Source organism: Dicentrarchus labrax, unplaced genomic scaffold (genome assembly GCF_905237075.1).
Source record: "Dicentrarchus labrax unplaced genomic scaffold, dlabrax2021, whole genome shotgun sequence".
Taxonomy (NCBI): Eukaryota; Metazoa; Chordata; class Actinopteri; family Moronidae; genus Dicentrarchus; species Dicentrarchus labrax.
In genome coordinates, this window is record NW_026136719.1 from 33,537,610 (window position 1) to 33,551,324 (window position 13,715).

Below are 13,715 nucleotides of genomic sequence, written 5' to 3' on the forward strand. Positions count from 1 at the left end.
AGACTGAATGTAAATGTTGACATTTGAATAGCCTGTCGATAAAGCTTTACGTTCCCAGGGTGCGTACCTATACGTAGATTGTCTCCGGGTCTGATAAACACACTCGTTCCACGACGTGATGCCATAAGGACCCTTCTCTTGTTCAGCTCCTGTGACACTGGGACCACCCTGCTCCCTCCAGCAGGGTATGGACCTGTATACATGCACGCACATTCACATAAGGAATTTAGAGATGAAGACTGCCAGCCATGAGAAGTTATGCGCAACTGGTGCATTAACCCACCATAGACCTGCAGGACAGTCGAGGCAGTGGAGTTTCCTATGGCGTTTGTGGCGGTGCAGGAGTAGGTGCCCTGGTTGTGCAGAGACACATTTCTGATCCACAGTGAGCCAGATTGCAAGGAAACAGCACCAGCATCTAAAGGTCCATTCTTCCTGTGCCACGTCACGTTGGGCTGAGGAACGCCTGGCGGACGTAGGAAGAAGAATAGGGAATAAGGGCTTAACAACATTGTGTCTAAGAGGGATTAAAAAAAACAAACACTTTTTTTAAATGACTGAGTTCCTACTTATTGGACAAGATTGTAGGATTTAGTCGCATCGAGCACTGTAGTTGCAGATTGCACCTGTGTTTATTTTACTCTACACTTTGTCTAATTGTGACTGCAGATTTCTCAGAAACCTCTCTGCTTTCTTGCCCCTTTTTCATACCTTATTCACCGGCGGTAGTGTCTTGCAAAATGTATGAATTTTACAAATCTCCACTTATATAAACCAATCACTCCAGTTTTATTCCTATCTGTATTCTGAAGGTTTTTAGAGAGGGGTTTGTTCATATAACATTCACAACCTTGTTATATATCTTTTAATCCACACGTCTGCGTATTTTCATAAAGTGAATTGTAGTTAACCCCAAATAGCCTAGGTTACAAAATACAGATAAATATATTGATTCAGTGCCTTTTTATTGGGTATCAACCTTGCTTTTACGCACGTATTAACAAAAAAACATACCTGAAGCATAAGTAACGCTTCAGGTCGTGGTTACACCCGAGTGTGGTTACGTTGAGCCGGTATAGAGAGCTGAATAGATTAAAATTAGAGTGTCTGTTGCATGAGACGTTCAGTTAAAAAAACTGCGTTTGATATGCTTGTGGTCTATCACAGCTAAGGGTACGTGTCCACAGGGGCGTTTTTAGGTGCGAGGGATCGTGCAGCTTACCAGCATAGGACGCTTGTAGTCATCAGTGTTGGGCATCTTACTTTAAAAAAGTAATTAGTTATAGTTACAAATTACTTCTCCCAAAAAGTAATTGAGTTAGTAACTCAGTTACCACATTGTAAAAGTAATTAGTTACTCAGCAAAGTAACTGTGACGTTATTTTTTATGTCCTATAACGCTATTACATTCTATAACATCTTCTGTGACGTAAAATATGTTTATGATAACTGAATGAAGAATAAAAACACTATATACAGTATTTCAGAACATTTGGTATTTATTTGAACTCAATAGATTGCAGCCGGCAAAATGCATAGAAATAAAAATATATAAAAAAGAAATATTGAAAATAAAGACAGCGTGAGCAGGGCATCCACCCACCCAGCCAATCATCATTGCATTTGCAACGGTGTCATCATCACCACCCTGCCCTCTCCCGGCAGCTGATGTGTGTCTGTCAGAAAGCCTGACTGCGCTTCATTCACCACATTGTAGGAACGCAAGTAACGCGCCACTTTACATTCTCAGTAACGGTAACGGCGTTGCAACGATGGCAAAATTAATTAATTAGATTACTCCGTTAGTAACGCCGTTATACTTAAACACCGTTACTCCCAACACTGGTAGTCATACTGACCAACAAAAGGGTACACCCACCTACAACCGCACACACACTTCCTGGCTGCACCTGATTGGATGAACTGACATGGCAGGTCGTTTGGAAACTTATACTGTTAAAATAGTTCACAGAAATGTGTTTCTGACAACATTTTTGGCAAAAATAAGCCACACAGTTGCAGAATCTGTCTTCATTTTAGATTGAGTTTTAGTTTAAAAGTTTTTCAGGAGTTTCCAGAAGTGGCGAGTAGCGCAGCTTAACACCCCTGATTTGCATAAAGTAGCCTAGGCCTCTACTTTAAAACGAGTGGAAATAATAGTGATACCACTATACTTGATGTCATTGACACTGAACACCCAAATTGCTCCTGATATTTGGGCAAGCACCTTGCATGTTGCTCGCTGGCTCGTTTGAGTGTATGGGTGAGTAAGAGGCACATTTTAGTACTCTAGATAGAAGTGCTTCATAAATGTAATTCATTCCAGTACAAACAATGAGAAAGTATAATTCTTCTAATTTTGGTGAACTGGCCCTTTAAAGGAAACATTCTTTGTGGCATACAGTGCTGTGACCTACCAGTGACGGGGCAGTCCAGAGTGAGGTTGCTGCCCAGGCGAACGTCGACTCGTCCCCCGACCACGGCCCTCAAGCTATGCCCAAACACAACCCCACTGTCTGAAACATTCCTCCATGACACCGCGATGGCTGGTGGCTCTGAAGTTTCACACAAAGAGAAAGAGTATCACTCACTCGTGCAGTAATAAATCATCTCTTTTGCAGAAATCTTGCTTGTCCATATATTTTAGAAAGTTACTGATGCTAATCCTTGTTATATAATAAAGAACATATCTTGGAAACACATATACAATGATAGAAGGAAGGAACCACATACTGTAGTTTAGCCTTTAAGTTTGTTGCAATATTGAGCTGAAAAATTTAATTTTCAGAATCATAATGGTCAAAATTGAGCTATCATCTAAAATGAAGCTTCCATTAAACCCCAAAAAGCTGTGAATGTGCATATTATTTTGCCACATTAGCAGTGTGATGGCAGAAATGGCATTCCACTACTTTAAAATATCTAAAAAACCTTTGGATGGACTGACCTGAAATTTACATTCACGGTAACTAACTGTCAATTTGTCCAGTACTTTGTTTTATGGCTAAATACCTGCAAAACTAACAGCATTCCCATCAGCCTCAGCTGTACTTTGTTGAGTGCTAAGATGGTAACTGGGGTAAACATTATACCTGCTGATCATCTTAAATGTTCATCTTAAAGGTTCTATTTCATATTTATTGACTGCTTTACTTGTCCTGTTTTTTATTCATTGATTCATTACTTTATTTCCCTGCCTGCCATCTACATGTAAAGTGACTGAACTGTAGCTGATAGTACCTCCTCAGGACGCTGACTGTTCAGGTACCACTGTACTGGCCACAAACACGTAGACTGAAGCCTAAAAGATGGAGTCTTGCATGATCTTGTGATCTTGCAAGAACAATACTTTGCACTCATATCTTAAGATGTTGAACTGATATGATTTATTTTTCTGTCACACACACCGTAGTGAGTGTTTTGTCGGGGGGGTGCTTATTCTCTCAGAGCTGTTTGGAGGTTTGTCACCAAATGTTGTGCACTTTCTTCCAGTGTTAACCAACTGGGCTGTTCACGGCTGGCATGCAAACTCTGAAATTCAAAATTTTTTACTGGGGTGGCACAAGTGGGGCACTGATTTATGAAGGAGCATGAAGTATGTGTCTCAGCTTTCCAGTCATTCCAAATTTAGGCAATTCCAATACTGTTTATGTTATGCAGACATATTTAATTACCAAAAACTGCATGGGGTTTCATTTAGATATCTTGAGGTCAGAGGTTAAAGGATCCCTTTGAAAATAGAAAATGCCAGTTTTTCCATCACCAAAGTTTGGAGTGTTATTTAGCCCCTGTGCTAAAATGCTAGCATGACATGGTTGGCACAAATGGATGAGTTGGATCATCTAGGTTTATATGATATCAGCTTTAAAACAGAGCCCAACTCTAAAAGACAGTGTCAGTGGAAGAGGTAGGAATAATGAGTGGCCAATCAGATTTCAGGATTACCCTTATTCATTTATTTTATTTCAGATTTATTTAAATTATATTATGGTGACTATTAAAAATTTTAATTATAAATGATGTGCATAATAATGACACTAAAACAAAGGACACACCTGCCACCAGTATCTGAGACGTCTCTGAGTCATAGCCATGTTCGTTGGTAGCTGTGCACTGGTACTGGCCTTGGTCAAACGCTCTGGGCTGAAGGATGTGGAGTCCAGATCTATTCCATGACACCCTGCAGACACACAGGGAAAACACGTTTTCAGTTTTTTTATTTGTATGCTTTTTGTCAGACCAAATGGTTGAGAGCTCTGAAGAACCACAATGCATCGGGGGGGGGATTCTTCCTACATATCACACAAGTCTCTAAATTCAAAAGGAATTAAAGGGTGACTTGTTAACAGTATGAACACATGGAGCATAGATACAAGGTTAGAATACTGAACAAAAGGTTTGGGGTTAGGACTGATGTTGAATTAAGTCTGGCCTGTTAAAGCAATGCAGTAGGTTATAGAGATTTAAAGTTTCTATCCAAACCTAAGTCCCACATACCAAATCAGTTGTTTCAAATTATGAATCTTCTGCAAACACAGGTCTGGGACTTGTCTAATTACAGTAATAAACTCTCACTTGTTTTGTCAATGATTTCTATCAGTTATGACAACACTGAACACACCAAAGTAATTTCTGAGATCTGGGAACACATTCACGACATCAAAGTCCAACAAGGCAAGATGATCCCAAAGTGTCCCGAACAACCCCCCATTGCTCCCTATGATTAGGCTAGAGCCTTGTATGGTAGCTACATGGCCTCAGTGAGTGTGTATGTATGGGTGAAGAGACAAATTGTAAAGTAAATAAAAGCATTGTATAAATGCAGTCCATTTTATTATTATTATTAAGTTGAACTAGGGAGTTGGTCTGCAAACTGCATGTATGTATTAAGAGAACTGGATATCGTCTTTCTAGTTGGCATCCCATTCATTTCTGTGAAAGCTGCTACCTTTGTGCATGTGAGTGGGCAATTACCTTGGTTAAAACAATTATTACTAGTCACTGGACCAAATTGTGATAGTCCAGAATTATACTTTAACCAGGACTTTATGTAGTGCTCTCCTCCTGGCAGTATAAGCCCAAACACAGATAATCCATTACTGCTGCAGTTTTAAAAAGGGGAGGAAGGATTACTAAAGCTGTTCAATTCAGTATAGGGACAGAGCTTTCCAAACTTTGGAGGCTTGGGGCCCCTTAAAAATTCAGCAAAACCTCAGAGGCCTACCCCCATCTCATTTTGACATGGTAGAGGAGTCATTTCTCTGATTGACTGGCTGTCTCTCTCATTCAAACTAACGGACACAAACCAAAGGAAACTTCTTGGTATGGCTATTTTGCAGCATAGACTATAAGCCAGATGCTGAAACTGGGTACGCGAAAGAAATACAGTTAGGAGCGTATCATAGTTTGGTCTATTTTGTCATATTTCATGCGGACAGCGGTTTGACCGGTTGGATCGCCGGATTGGCCAACACAGCAGGACACTGGGTTGCGCTTCTCCAAAAGTGGATTCTGCTTGAACTTCTCTGCCGCTGTTTTTCCCCCCAGCCTCCCCTGCGGCCTCCACCACCCCAGCCTAAACACACTACCCCAATTAAAATGAATAGGAGGAGGGGTGTTTTTGCTGCAGAGGATGATTTGGTCTGAAATGGCCCTTAACGTTTATACTGCATTACTGCTATGCTACTTTTGTCGCCTTGGTTACGCACTAGGTAAGCAGTGGTGCATAGATGTACGTTATTTCCAGAGCAAGGAATATTTTGATGAATATGCTACATGGAATTTTTCATAGCTAGTTAGGACATTGGTCCTAGGTGGAAACATATAAACTCTTAATATGGAAAACATGCTGTCACAATCATGAAAATAGCACTTTGGGCTTTGAGGGTTGGAGTGAGTGGACCTGCTAATACTGCACCTGTAACAAAACCAACCAAAACACAGGCAATAAATATATAGAACAGCAGAGCAAATTCTCCATCACGATAATCCTTGCATTCATAGCACTAATGTTAGTAAAGCAATATAAGCAAAAAACTGAATTATTCTTTTCTCTGCTTTCCCTCCACTATAAACTTTTTGCCCTTGAATAAAAAGAACAGACCCCAGTAAATATGATAAAGGTTCTTTCATAGGGTCAACCTCAGCACAGCATGTTGCAGAGATCCAGTTTCAGCTGTTATCATGGTCTGTTCACTCCACAGGTACACCGCTTTGATAAAGTCAAGGGCAAATGTGGAACATTGTGTTTTACTCCGCAGCCCTTAGGTCCTGTAAATGTCAATCAAGTCTCTGTCTTACTTTGGCTTTGAAAATGTGCTTGTCTTTCTCTCTCTTGTGGTGAGATTAAAAGTCTGACATTTTGGGAAATGTGTTTGTTCTCCGTCTTACCCAACATAAAACCAGAAGATCAATATCAATTTCATCTCAGTGCATCCAGTAAAGATAGGTCCAGGACGTGATTGGACCTGCTAAGCACCATAGCAGGGGAAACTGAGGCTAGCTCCATCAACAGTGACAGAAATACATAGCCTGCAAAAACCGGGTAAGAAATATATCTATATAAATTCACGGGTAAAGGCATGGGTAAAAATGAACTGAATGCAGGTTTTACTGGAGAACTTCAAAAATGAAAATGAGGCTGGCTATTTTTAAAATCTAAATGAACTAAAAATGATCAAGCCTAATCAGTCGCCAAGGATTTTTTTCTTGTGAAAGCAATTTGTCCAATAACACAACTGTGAGTGCCAAAAGCAGGAGGACGCTGAGATGGATTCAGCGAACTAGCTCAGGGTTTAATTGACATTGGTACCCAGCTGGCTGTGTGAACGCAGCAGCAGTATAGTGAGTAGCAACAGTTGGTGATTGATTCAGCCAATTGGTTAATCAGGATTTTAATTTATGTTTCTTCATGTTACACTTCTAAGTGTGCAAGTAAAAATATGACTGTGTTGTGTAGCGCAGGTCACGGGTCAGGTCTGGATTTGATTTGGAGGTAATTGCAAGTAATGGGTAGGTTCCAGTACTGAGCTCTGTGGGTGCGGGCTGGTGTCTGTTTGCAAAACTGGATCGCTGCAGGATGAGAGTTGCCAAACAAAAAGTTTGCCATACAGTGCCTTCTCGCTGTGTCATGTAGTGTCAATCCACGTAGCTGCCAGTACTCAAAAGACACTGAAATAGCCTAGCAAGATAGATTCTCGCGTGATATCGTGATTTTGTGATTTTGTGATCTTACGAATCCAGCTGCTTGCCACATTAACAATAAAACATGGAAATGAGAAGGCATTCATGGTGTTGCACTTCTTTCTTCACACTAAAGGTTACGGCAGTAGGTGTGACGGTAGGAAAAAAGGGAGGTTCAATCCTGCATACTTTTACACCTCTGTAAACAACGCCAATCTGTCTAACAATCTGTAAAGTGGGCATGATTGTCAGATTGCCTGTTTCAGAAAAATTGTCGGACATGGATTGGTCCAAGTACAAAATAAATAGCACAATATCATTGACAGTGACATCAGTATAACCATGACCAAAAGGGCTAAGAGGTGAACTTTTCTGACCTTTCACTCAGAGTTCTTCCTTTATCTGGTCAAGGCTGGAGAAAAGCAAGCAACTGCCCTAAGAGCCCAGTACCCCAGGGTCCCCAAAATTATACTAGTATCTAATGGTATGACCCTGTCGTGTAGAGGGGCCCTGTTTCAAAATGTTGAATTAATACCGTAATTATTTCAGTTTATAGCTCCCAGCACATATTTCTAAACAGAGCTGTGTTTAATTAAATTACAAGCACAAACACACACACACACACACACACACACACACACACACACACACACACACACACACACACACACACACACACAAACCTTGGGCCAAGTACATGATAACTGGGTGGTCTCTAGGTCTCCAGGCATATAAGTAAGCATCCATATGTAGTATACACTTTACACTGTATTTAATGGTAACTTGGCGGCTACAGGGTACATACACAATACACAGAAAGTGGGAGGTGGGAGAGTCAATAGGCAAACCTTTGCCCCAGTGCCTGCATGCAGATGAAGACAGCAATGTTTCATACAATCCCATGTTTTGGGAAGAAAATATAAGACAGGGAAGTGGGGTCATGTGCATTTGGTTTTGGGAGACTTTAGAACAGATTGGTAGACTTTAGAGTAGATACACTGGCCCAGCCTGCTAGCAGCATCCTGACAACCATGCAGAGCCATGCCACTTCAGCAGGTTTGAACTTATAAGACAATGACAGCATACATTTCAGAGACTGTCAGTGCCTGTTAAGAAGGAAGATTGGTGGAATCAAGAACAGGGCAACTTGTGTAAGGTACTGAAGCAGAAAAGCACACTCTCTACAGCAGTCAGTCATGGTGTGATTGACAGGTCCTCGAGCAAAATGGTGATGGCTTCCATATGCAGCTGTCTGCCCTTCCATCAGCTCTCAAACCTCAATCTGTCTCCCAAACCTGGGAGTTGAGCAAATAAGGGCTATGGATTCTAGTTGACAAGATCCCAAAAGTGCAAAGTGTGTGGTCTGCTTCCTCCTTAAATTAAACTTACATTAAGTGTTTTTTCAAAAGGGCATCAATATTCATTGGACCAGAACTACTGAATGAGACGGAAACTCAATAGCATAGTTTGCCTGTATGCCACTGGAAATGACATACACTGTGTCTGCAGGCTGTTGTGCATTTCACCTCAAACATATGGTGCTAGATTATCAGCTTATGTAAACGATACTGGACAAATCAACACCTGATTTCAAATGTATATCCTGCACTGTTGAATACTACTAATACTGGAAACCTGGTGTGTGTACACTCCATGCAGTGCAAATGACTCACAATATTTTCCTATTTTGCTGTATCATCGCTCAACCTGCCTCGAGGAGGAGGAACCAGCAGAGGAACCAGTCAGGCTGAAAAGATGCTGATCTGTGAAACTGTCTACTACAGTTAGACCAATATACTGCTTTGCTGATATACTGTATGCTAATAGCTGCTATTCACATTTAATCTAATTCAATCCACATGTGATTGAATGGAATTTCTCTGTTACAGCTATGTGAGGATTAAAGATATTTACACTGAAAATACATTAAAACTGCAGTTGGTAACGATTATAAAAATAACTGTCAATCATATTTCCAACAGACCTAAAAACCAATCAGAGCTAAGAAAGATGTAAAGACGCTTTGGGTTGGAGGCTTGAAGATAGTAGATACTGGCAATGTGACTCGACAACCAACAATTTTCCTAGGCTCTGATTGGTTGTTTCCATTATGCTGCTATAGGCCTAGACTGCCGGGGGGATTTCCCATGATGCACTGAGCTCCTCTCTTCCTCTCTCTTTCTGCACTCATTCATGTTCCATTAATGCATGTTACTAACTTCACTTCTTCCCCGGAGTTCTTGTGCTTTCTCGTCTCGCAGGTTCTCATGGATCCTGGTGGAGCCTCCTGCCATGTTCCTGCTTGACTGCCATTGCTAATATCACTGATATTATTGTTATTATTATTATTATTTATATTATTATTGCTACTACAGTTACTATAATTACTATTGTCACTGCTCCTTGTCCCCCATCGTTGTGGCTGTTGTCGTCATCATCATCATCAGTCATTTCTATTAGTTGAGTTGTTGTTGTGTACCTTTCTCTCTCTCTCTCTCTCTCTCTCTCTCTCTCTCTAGGTTTCTGCCTATTAAATGGAAATTTTTCCTTGCCCTTGTCGCCAAGGTCTTGCTCATGGTGGTACTATTGGGTCTCTGTAAATAATGTTATAAGGAGTTCGGTCTAGAGCTGCTCTATTTGAAAATTGTCCTGAGATAACTTCTGTTATGAATTGGCGCTATTAAATTTATTCAGGCCCGGTGGATTATTGTAAATACCATTAGAAGCACTAGGAGGAGCCAGAAGAACCAAATTTTTTTTCAAAGATTATCTGTCTCATGTTGTACTGGATATAGTAAAAGTTTCAGCAAATATGACTACTTTAGGGTACACAGGAGAATTGATGGGTGCTTTCAGTTTGAATCACTTGGTCTAAACACATGATGTACCTGGGCGTCATATTACCCCTACCCATTCTAGGGCTGCTCGATTATGGAAAAAATCATAATCACAATTATTTGCGTCAAAATTGAAATCACGATTATTCAAACGATTATTTTTTTAAACTTCAGAAACATGCTGCATTAACTTCAGAAACATTACTGCGCTGTAATCCTCCTTCTGTCATGTTCCATTCAGACAAGTGTAGCTGGCTGCGTTACCTGTTCCAACGAAAACAACGTGACTGACTCATGTGCAGTGCATGCTGTAGGGGAGGGACGAAAATACACATGCGCGAAATACGCACACTGTGGCTGTGTCCCAATTCAGGGGCTGCATCCCTGAATTGGGACACAACAGAAAATTAAAAAAAAATAATTTCCCCCCGATTGTATTAGTTTTGAGATCGTTTGGCCCCAAAATCGGAATTATGATCAAATTTCGATTAATTGAGCAGCCTTGATTACCCCAGAGACGGTGCATATCATTACCAACTATTTATACTTTTGCTCTGTAAATGATTCGTTTCAGTTGAATATCAAAGTAAAAACATCACCTGGGGTTATATCTGTACACCATAGTCCACAATATATGCTTCAGAGACAAAGAATGAGATTTAGTCTACATATATCAATGTATAGCTTAAGGGCATATTTGGATATTTTGTTTTAATGTGTATGCAACATGGACGGCGTATACTAAATGAGGCAAATGCTGGCTCAGTATTTAACCTGGTATAAAGCATATAAAAAAAATCTCCAGGTATGCTCTAGATGTGACCCAAATGCTGCAAGAGCTAAAAGAATCTCCAGATTCTTTGGATTTTGGCACAGTACCAATTAATTGAGACTACAACTACTGTAGAGCTCGTATTTCATAAATAGTGGTGAACAGACAGAAACAGGAGAAATAAACTATTGTGCAGCTGCAGTAGAAATGTGCTGCCTGTAGCCATATGACCATGGACCTGGAATTCAGGACTGTTAAATATATACATACTGAGAATAACTGAAAAACATATGAGTTGATATATATATAAACATGAATTAAGCAGCAAACAACTATTCTCTATGTATAGATATAGTGGGGTCATGGTGTCTCACTCCCTCTACCTGTGTTGCTATCACAGCCTCTCTGTGGTTTGTTTCCATAGCCGTGTGCTCTGTATGCAGCTGAGTAGAGCCACTGAAACTGCTGTTTTTATCATCTACATCAGTGAATTAAGCATTTATTTCAACCAAACCAGAGTTGGTGATTTTTGGAACAGTGGAGACAGCCGGTGCATTTTATTTTGTTTCTGTCTGAAGTTTGGATGTTACAATGATATGCAAGGTAAAATTACAGTTTTTCTGTATAACTCTTAGTGGACAGACTTTGACGGTGCATGCCCAAGGATAAATGTTATCTTAGGTGCGGCTACTGCAGCCCTTTTAAAAAATATTTTCATGTCCAATTCAGTGAATTGACCAAACCAGCATTGATGATTGTTGGAAAAATGGATTACGGTTGATTTTGGTGAGTTTTATTTTATTTCTGTCCCATTGTTTTGGTCTGAGGTTCAGGTAGTGCGACATCCAGTGGCAAGTGAATTCTGTATATACAACCTTTAACTAAGAGTAGTGCTCAAAGAAATGTGAGTGAAAGATTTGATCTTGTGTATCCTCTTTTACATGCTGGAGCAAAATTTCTTTGGATGCTACAACTTAGGTATTCCACATAAATCTACCAACGGTGGTTTATAAAAATAAAACATTTCACCCATTTCCACTCTTTTGATTTGGACTAAGGCTATAATATTTGGCATATGATAGAATGATCAATAAAGTTTTCAAGATATCTGATCACTTCTTTTATTGGTGTGTCAGCACTAGCTGTGGTACGTTACCTGAAACTTTGCTGTAGAAAAACTCCGTCTTTGTTCCAGAATATTATGGGAGGCGGGAAGCCATTTGCAGAACAGAGCACAGTCAGCGATTGGGTGGTGTTGGTGACGAGGGCGCTCTGTCCGACGCTAATGTTGATGTTTTTCTGAAAAATCAGCTGGGGGGTCTGCTGCTGTCTGATGATCACTGGTCTGTTTGCAACTTTGACAAAGCAGACACAAACACCACATAAGGAACATATGTGTTACTCCGAGAAATGAGACCAACACCAATATACAGATCTGCCAATATCATGCACAGATGTAAAAGTTATCCTATTTGAGTGAAAGTAGTTTCAAAACTCTCAAAATCTGGTTTTCAATAAAGAATCAGACTTGGATCCAGTATGCCTTCTGTTAGGGATACCACACCCACAAATCAAGGGCACTTGCACATTAAAGCTGCTGAATTTTTTAATGTTGCATGTAAAAGCAAATTGGCAAAATGGATTTCAAATAGGCCACCAACCCTTACAGATTGGCATAAGCTAATATTTGACCTTTTACCCATGGAATATCTGACCTACTGGTCTAGAGGTATAATTGGTTAATGTTTATATTCATGATCTCCATTTCTTGATTATGTAGGACCTAGAAAGTCTAATATATTCTGGAATGTGCTTCCTAGACCTAGGAATGATGGCTGGATGCTGAGTGGAGTCTTTTGTATGTAATGTAATAATGTAAACTCTAATGTAAAATTGTTTATATTTCTCAACCAATTTCATTGAGTTGGGATGAAAGATTGAATTGGCAAAAACATATTGAGCATATGTGCAAGAGGCCCATTAATTTTAGTTCTAGAGCGCCGCAGAGAGTGGCAGCTTGACGCAACAGCTCCCGCTCCGCCTCTTATTTTTTCACCTTAAATCTTACTACTTCTTTATTCCTTCTTAAATAGCACTGTTTATTGTTGTAAATAGACCGCCAGTGTTGGTAGTTCATTTTTTACTTTTTTTGTCGTAGTTGAACTTGGTGAGGACCAACAAGACAGATGGGCGGTGGAGATACAAGCCATGTCTTCGCTCGGTTGTCATGGGGAACGTACGCTCACTGAACAACAAGATGGACGAGCTCTCGTGAGCAGTGATGGAAATAATGGCGTTATAAATAATGGCGTTCCTAATGGCGTTACTTTTTTCAGTAACAAGTAATCTAATTGATTACTCTTCCCATCTTAATAACGCCGTTACCGTTACTGCCAAAAAATGCGGCGCGTTACTATAATTGAAGCTGTTTTTTTTAAATCAGACCAACTAGATCTCTGAGCCGAGAGGCTTTTTGTTACTGTTCTTCCTTGGTTAGTGGGCAGTGCACGAGACAAGCACATAAATGCTGACGATTGGCTGAGGTTGAGTAAAATTTCATGGTAAGCCAATCAAAGGTAGAGTTGGGCGGGTGTTCGAAAGCACACATAGTCCGACACACAACGAACAACACAAGCGAGTCAGTCAACGAGAGACAGGTATGGCGAGTTGTGTTGCATCTTATTACATTTGCACTAAAAAGAGTGTATATATTGTTTGAATACATTTTTGGTACATTGCTTAAATAATTTAATTTAGATTTATTTGTTGGCTGGCTGCAGCCTCTTGAAGTGAGATTGTCAATGGCCAGAGAAAGAGATTTATTTTTATGGAGCTGTATTTTTTTATTTCTTATGTACTAACTGTTTATATTTGGATTCCTTAGTTTTGCTATACATTGTACTTTTCAGTTAGATTGAAAGCAC

General features: G+C 40.1%; 1 protein-coding gene across 3 annotated transcripts in view; it reads right to left on the minus strand.

The window, feature by feature from the left end:
• Positions 1-13,715, minus strand: part of adamtsl3 (ADAMTS-like 3) — a 246,885-nt gene that overhangs the window by 13,770 nt on the left and 219,400 nt on the right. For all 3 annotated transcript variants that reach the window (XM_051379968.1, XM_051379967.1, XM_051379969.1), the window contains exons 22-26: positions 11,948-12,146; positions 4,056-4,180; positions 2,418-2,555; positions 284-466; positions 68-193 (exon numbers count right to left, since the gene is read on the minus strand). In XM_051379968.1, the coding sequence (XP_051235928.1) occupies positions 68-193; positions 284-466; positions 2,418-2,555; positions 4,056-4,180; positions 11,948-12,146 (771 nt within the window). The remainder of the gene's footprint in view (positions 1-67; positions 194-283; positions 467-2,417; positions 2,556-4,055; positions 4,181-11,947; positions 12,147-13,715) is intronic.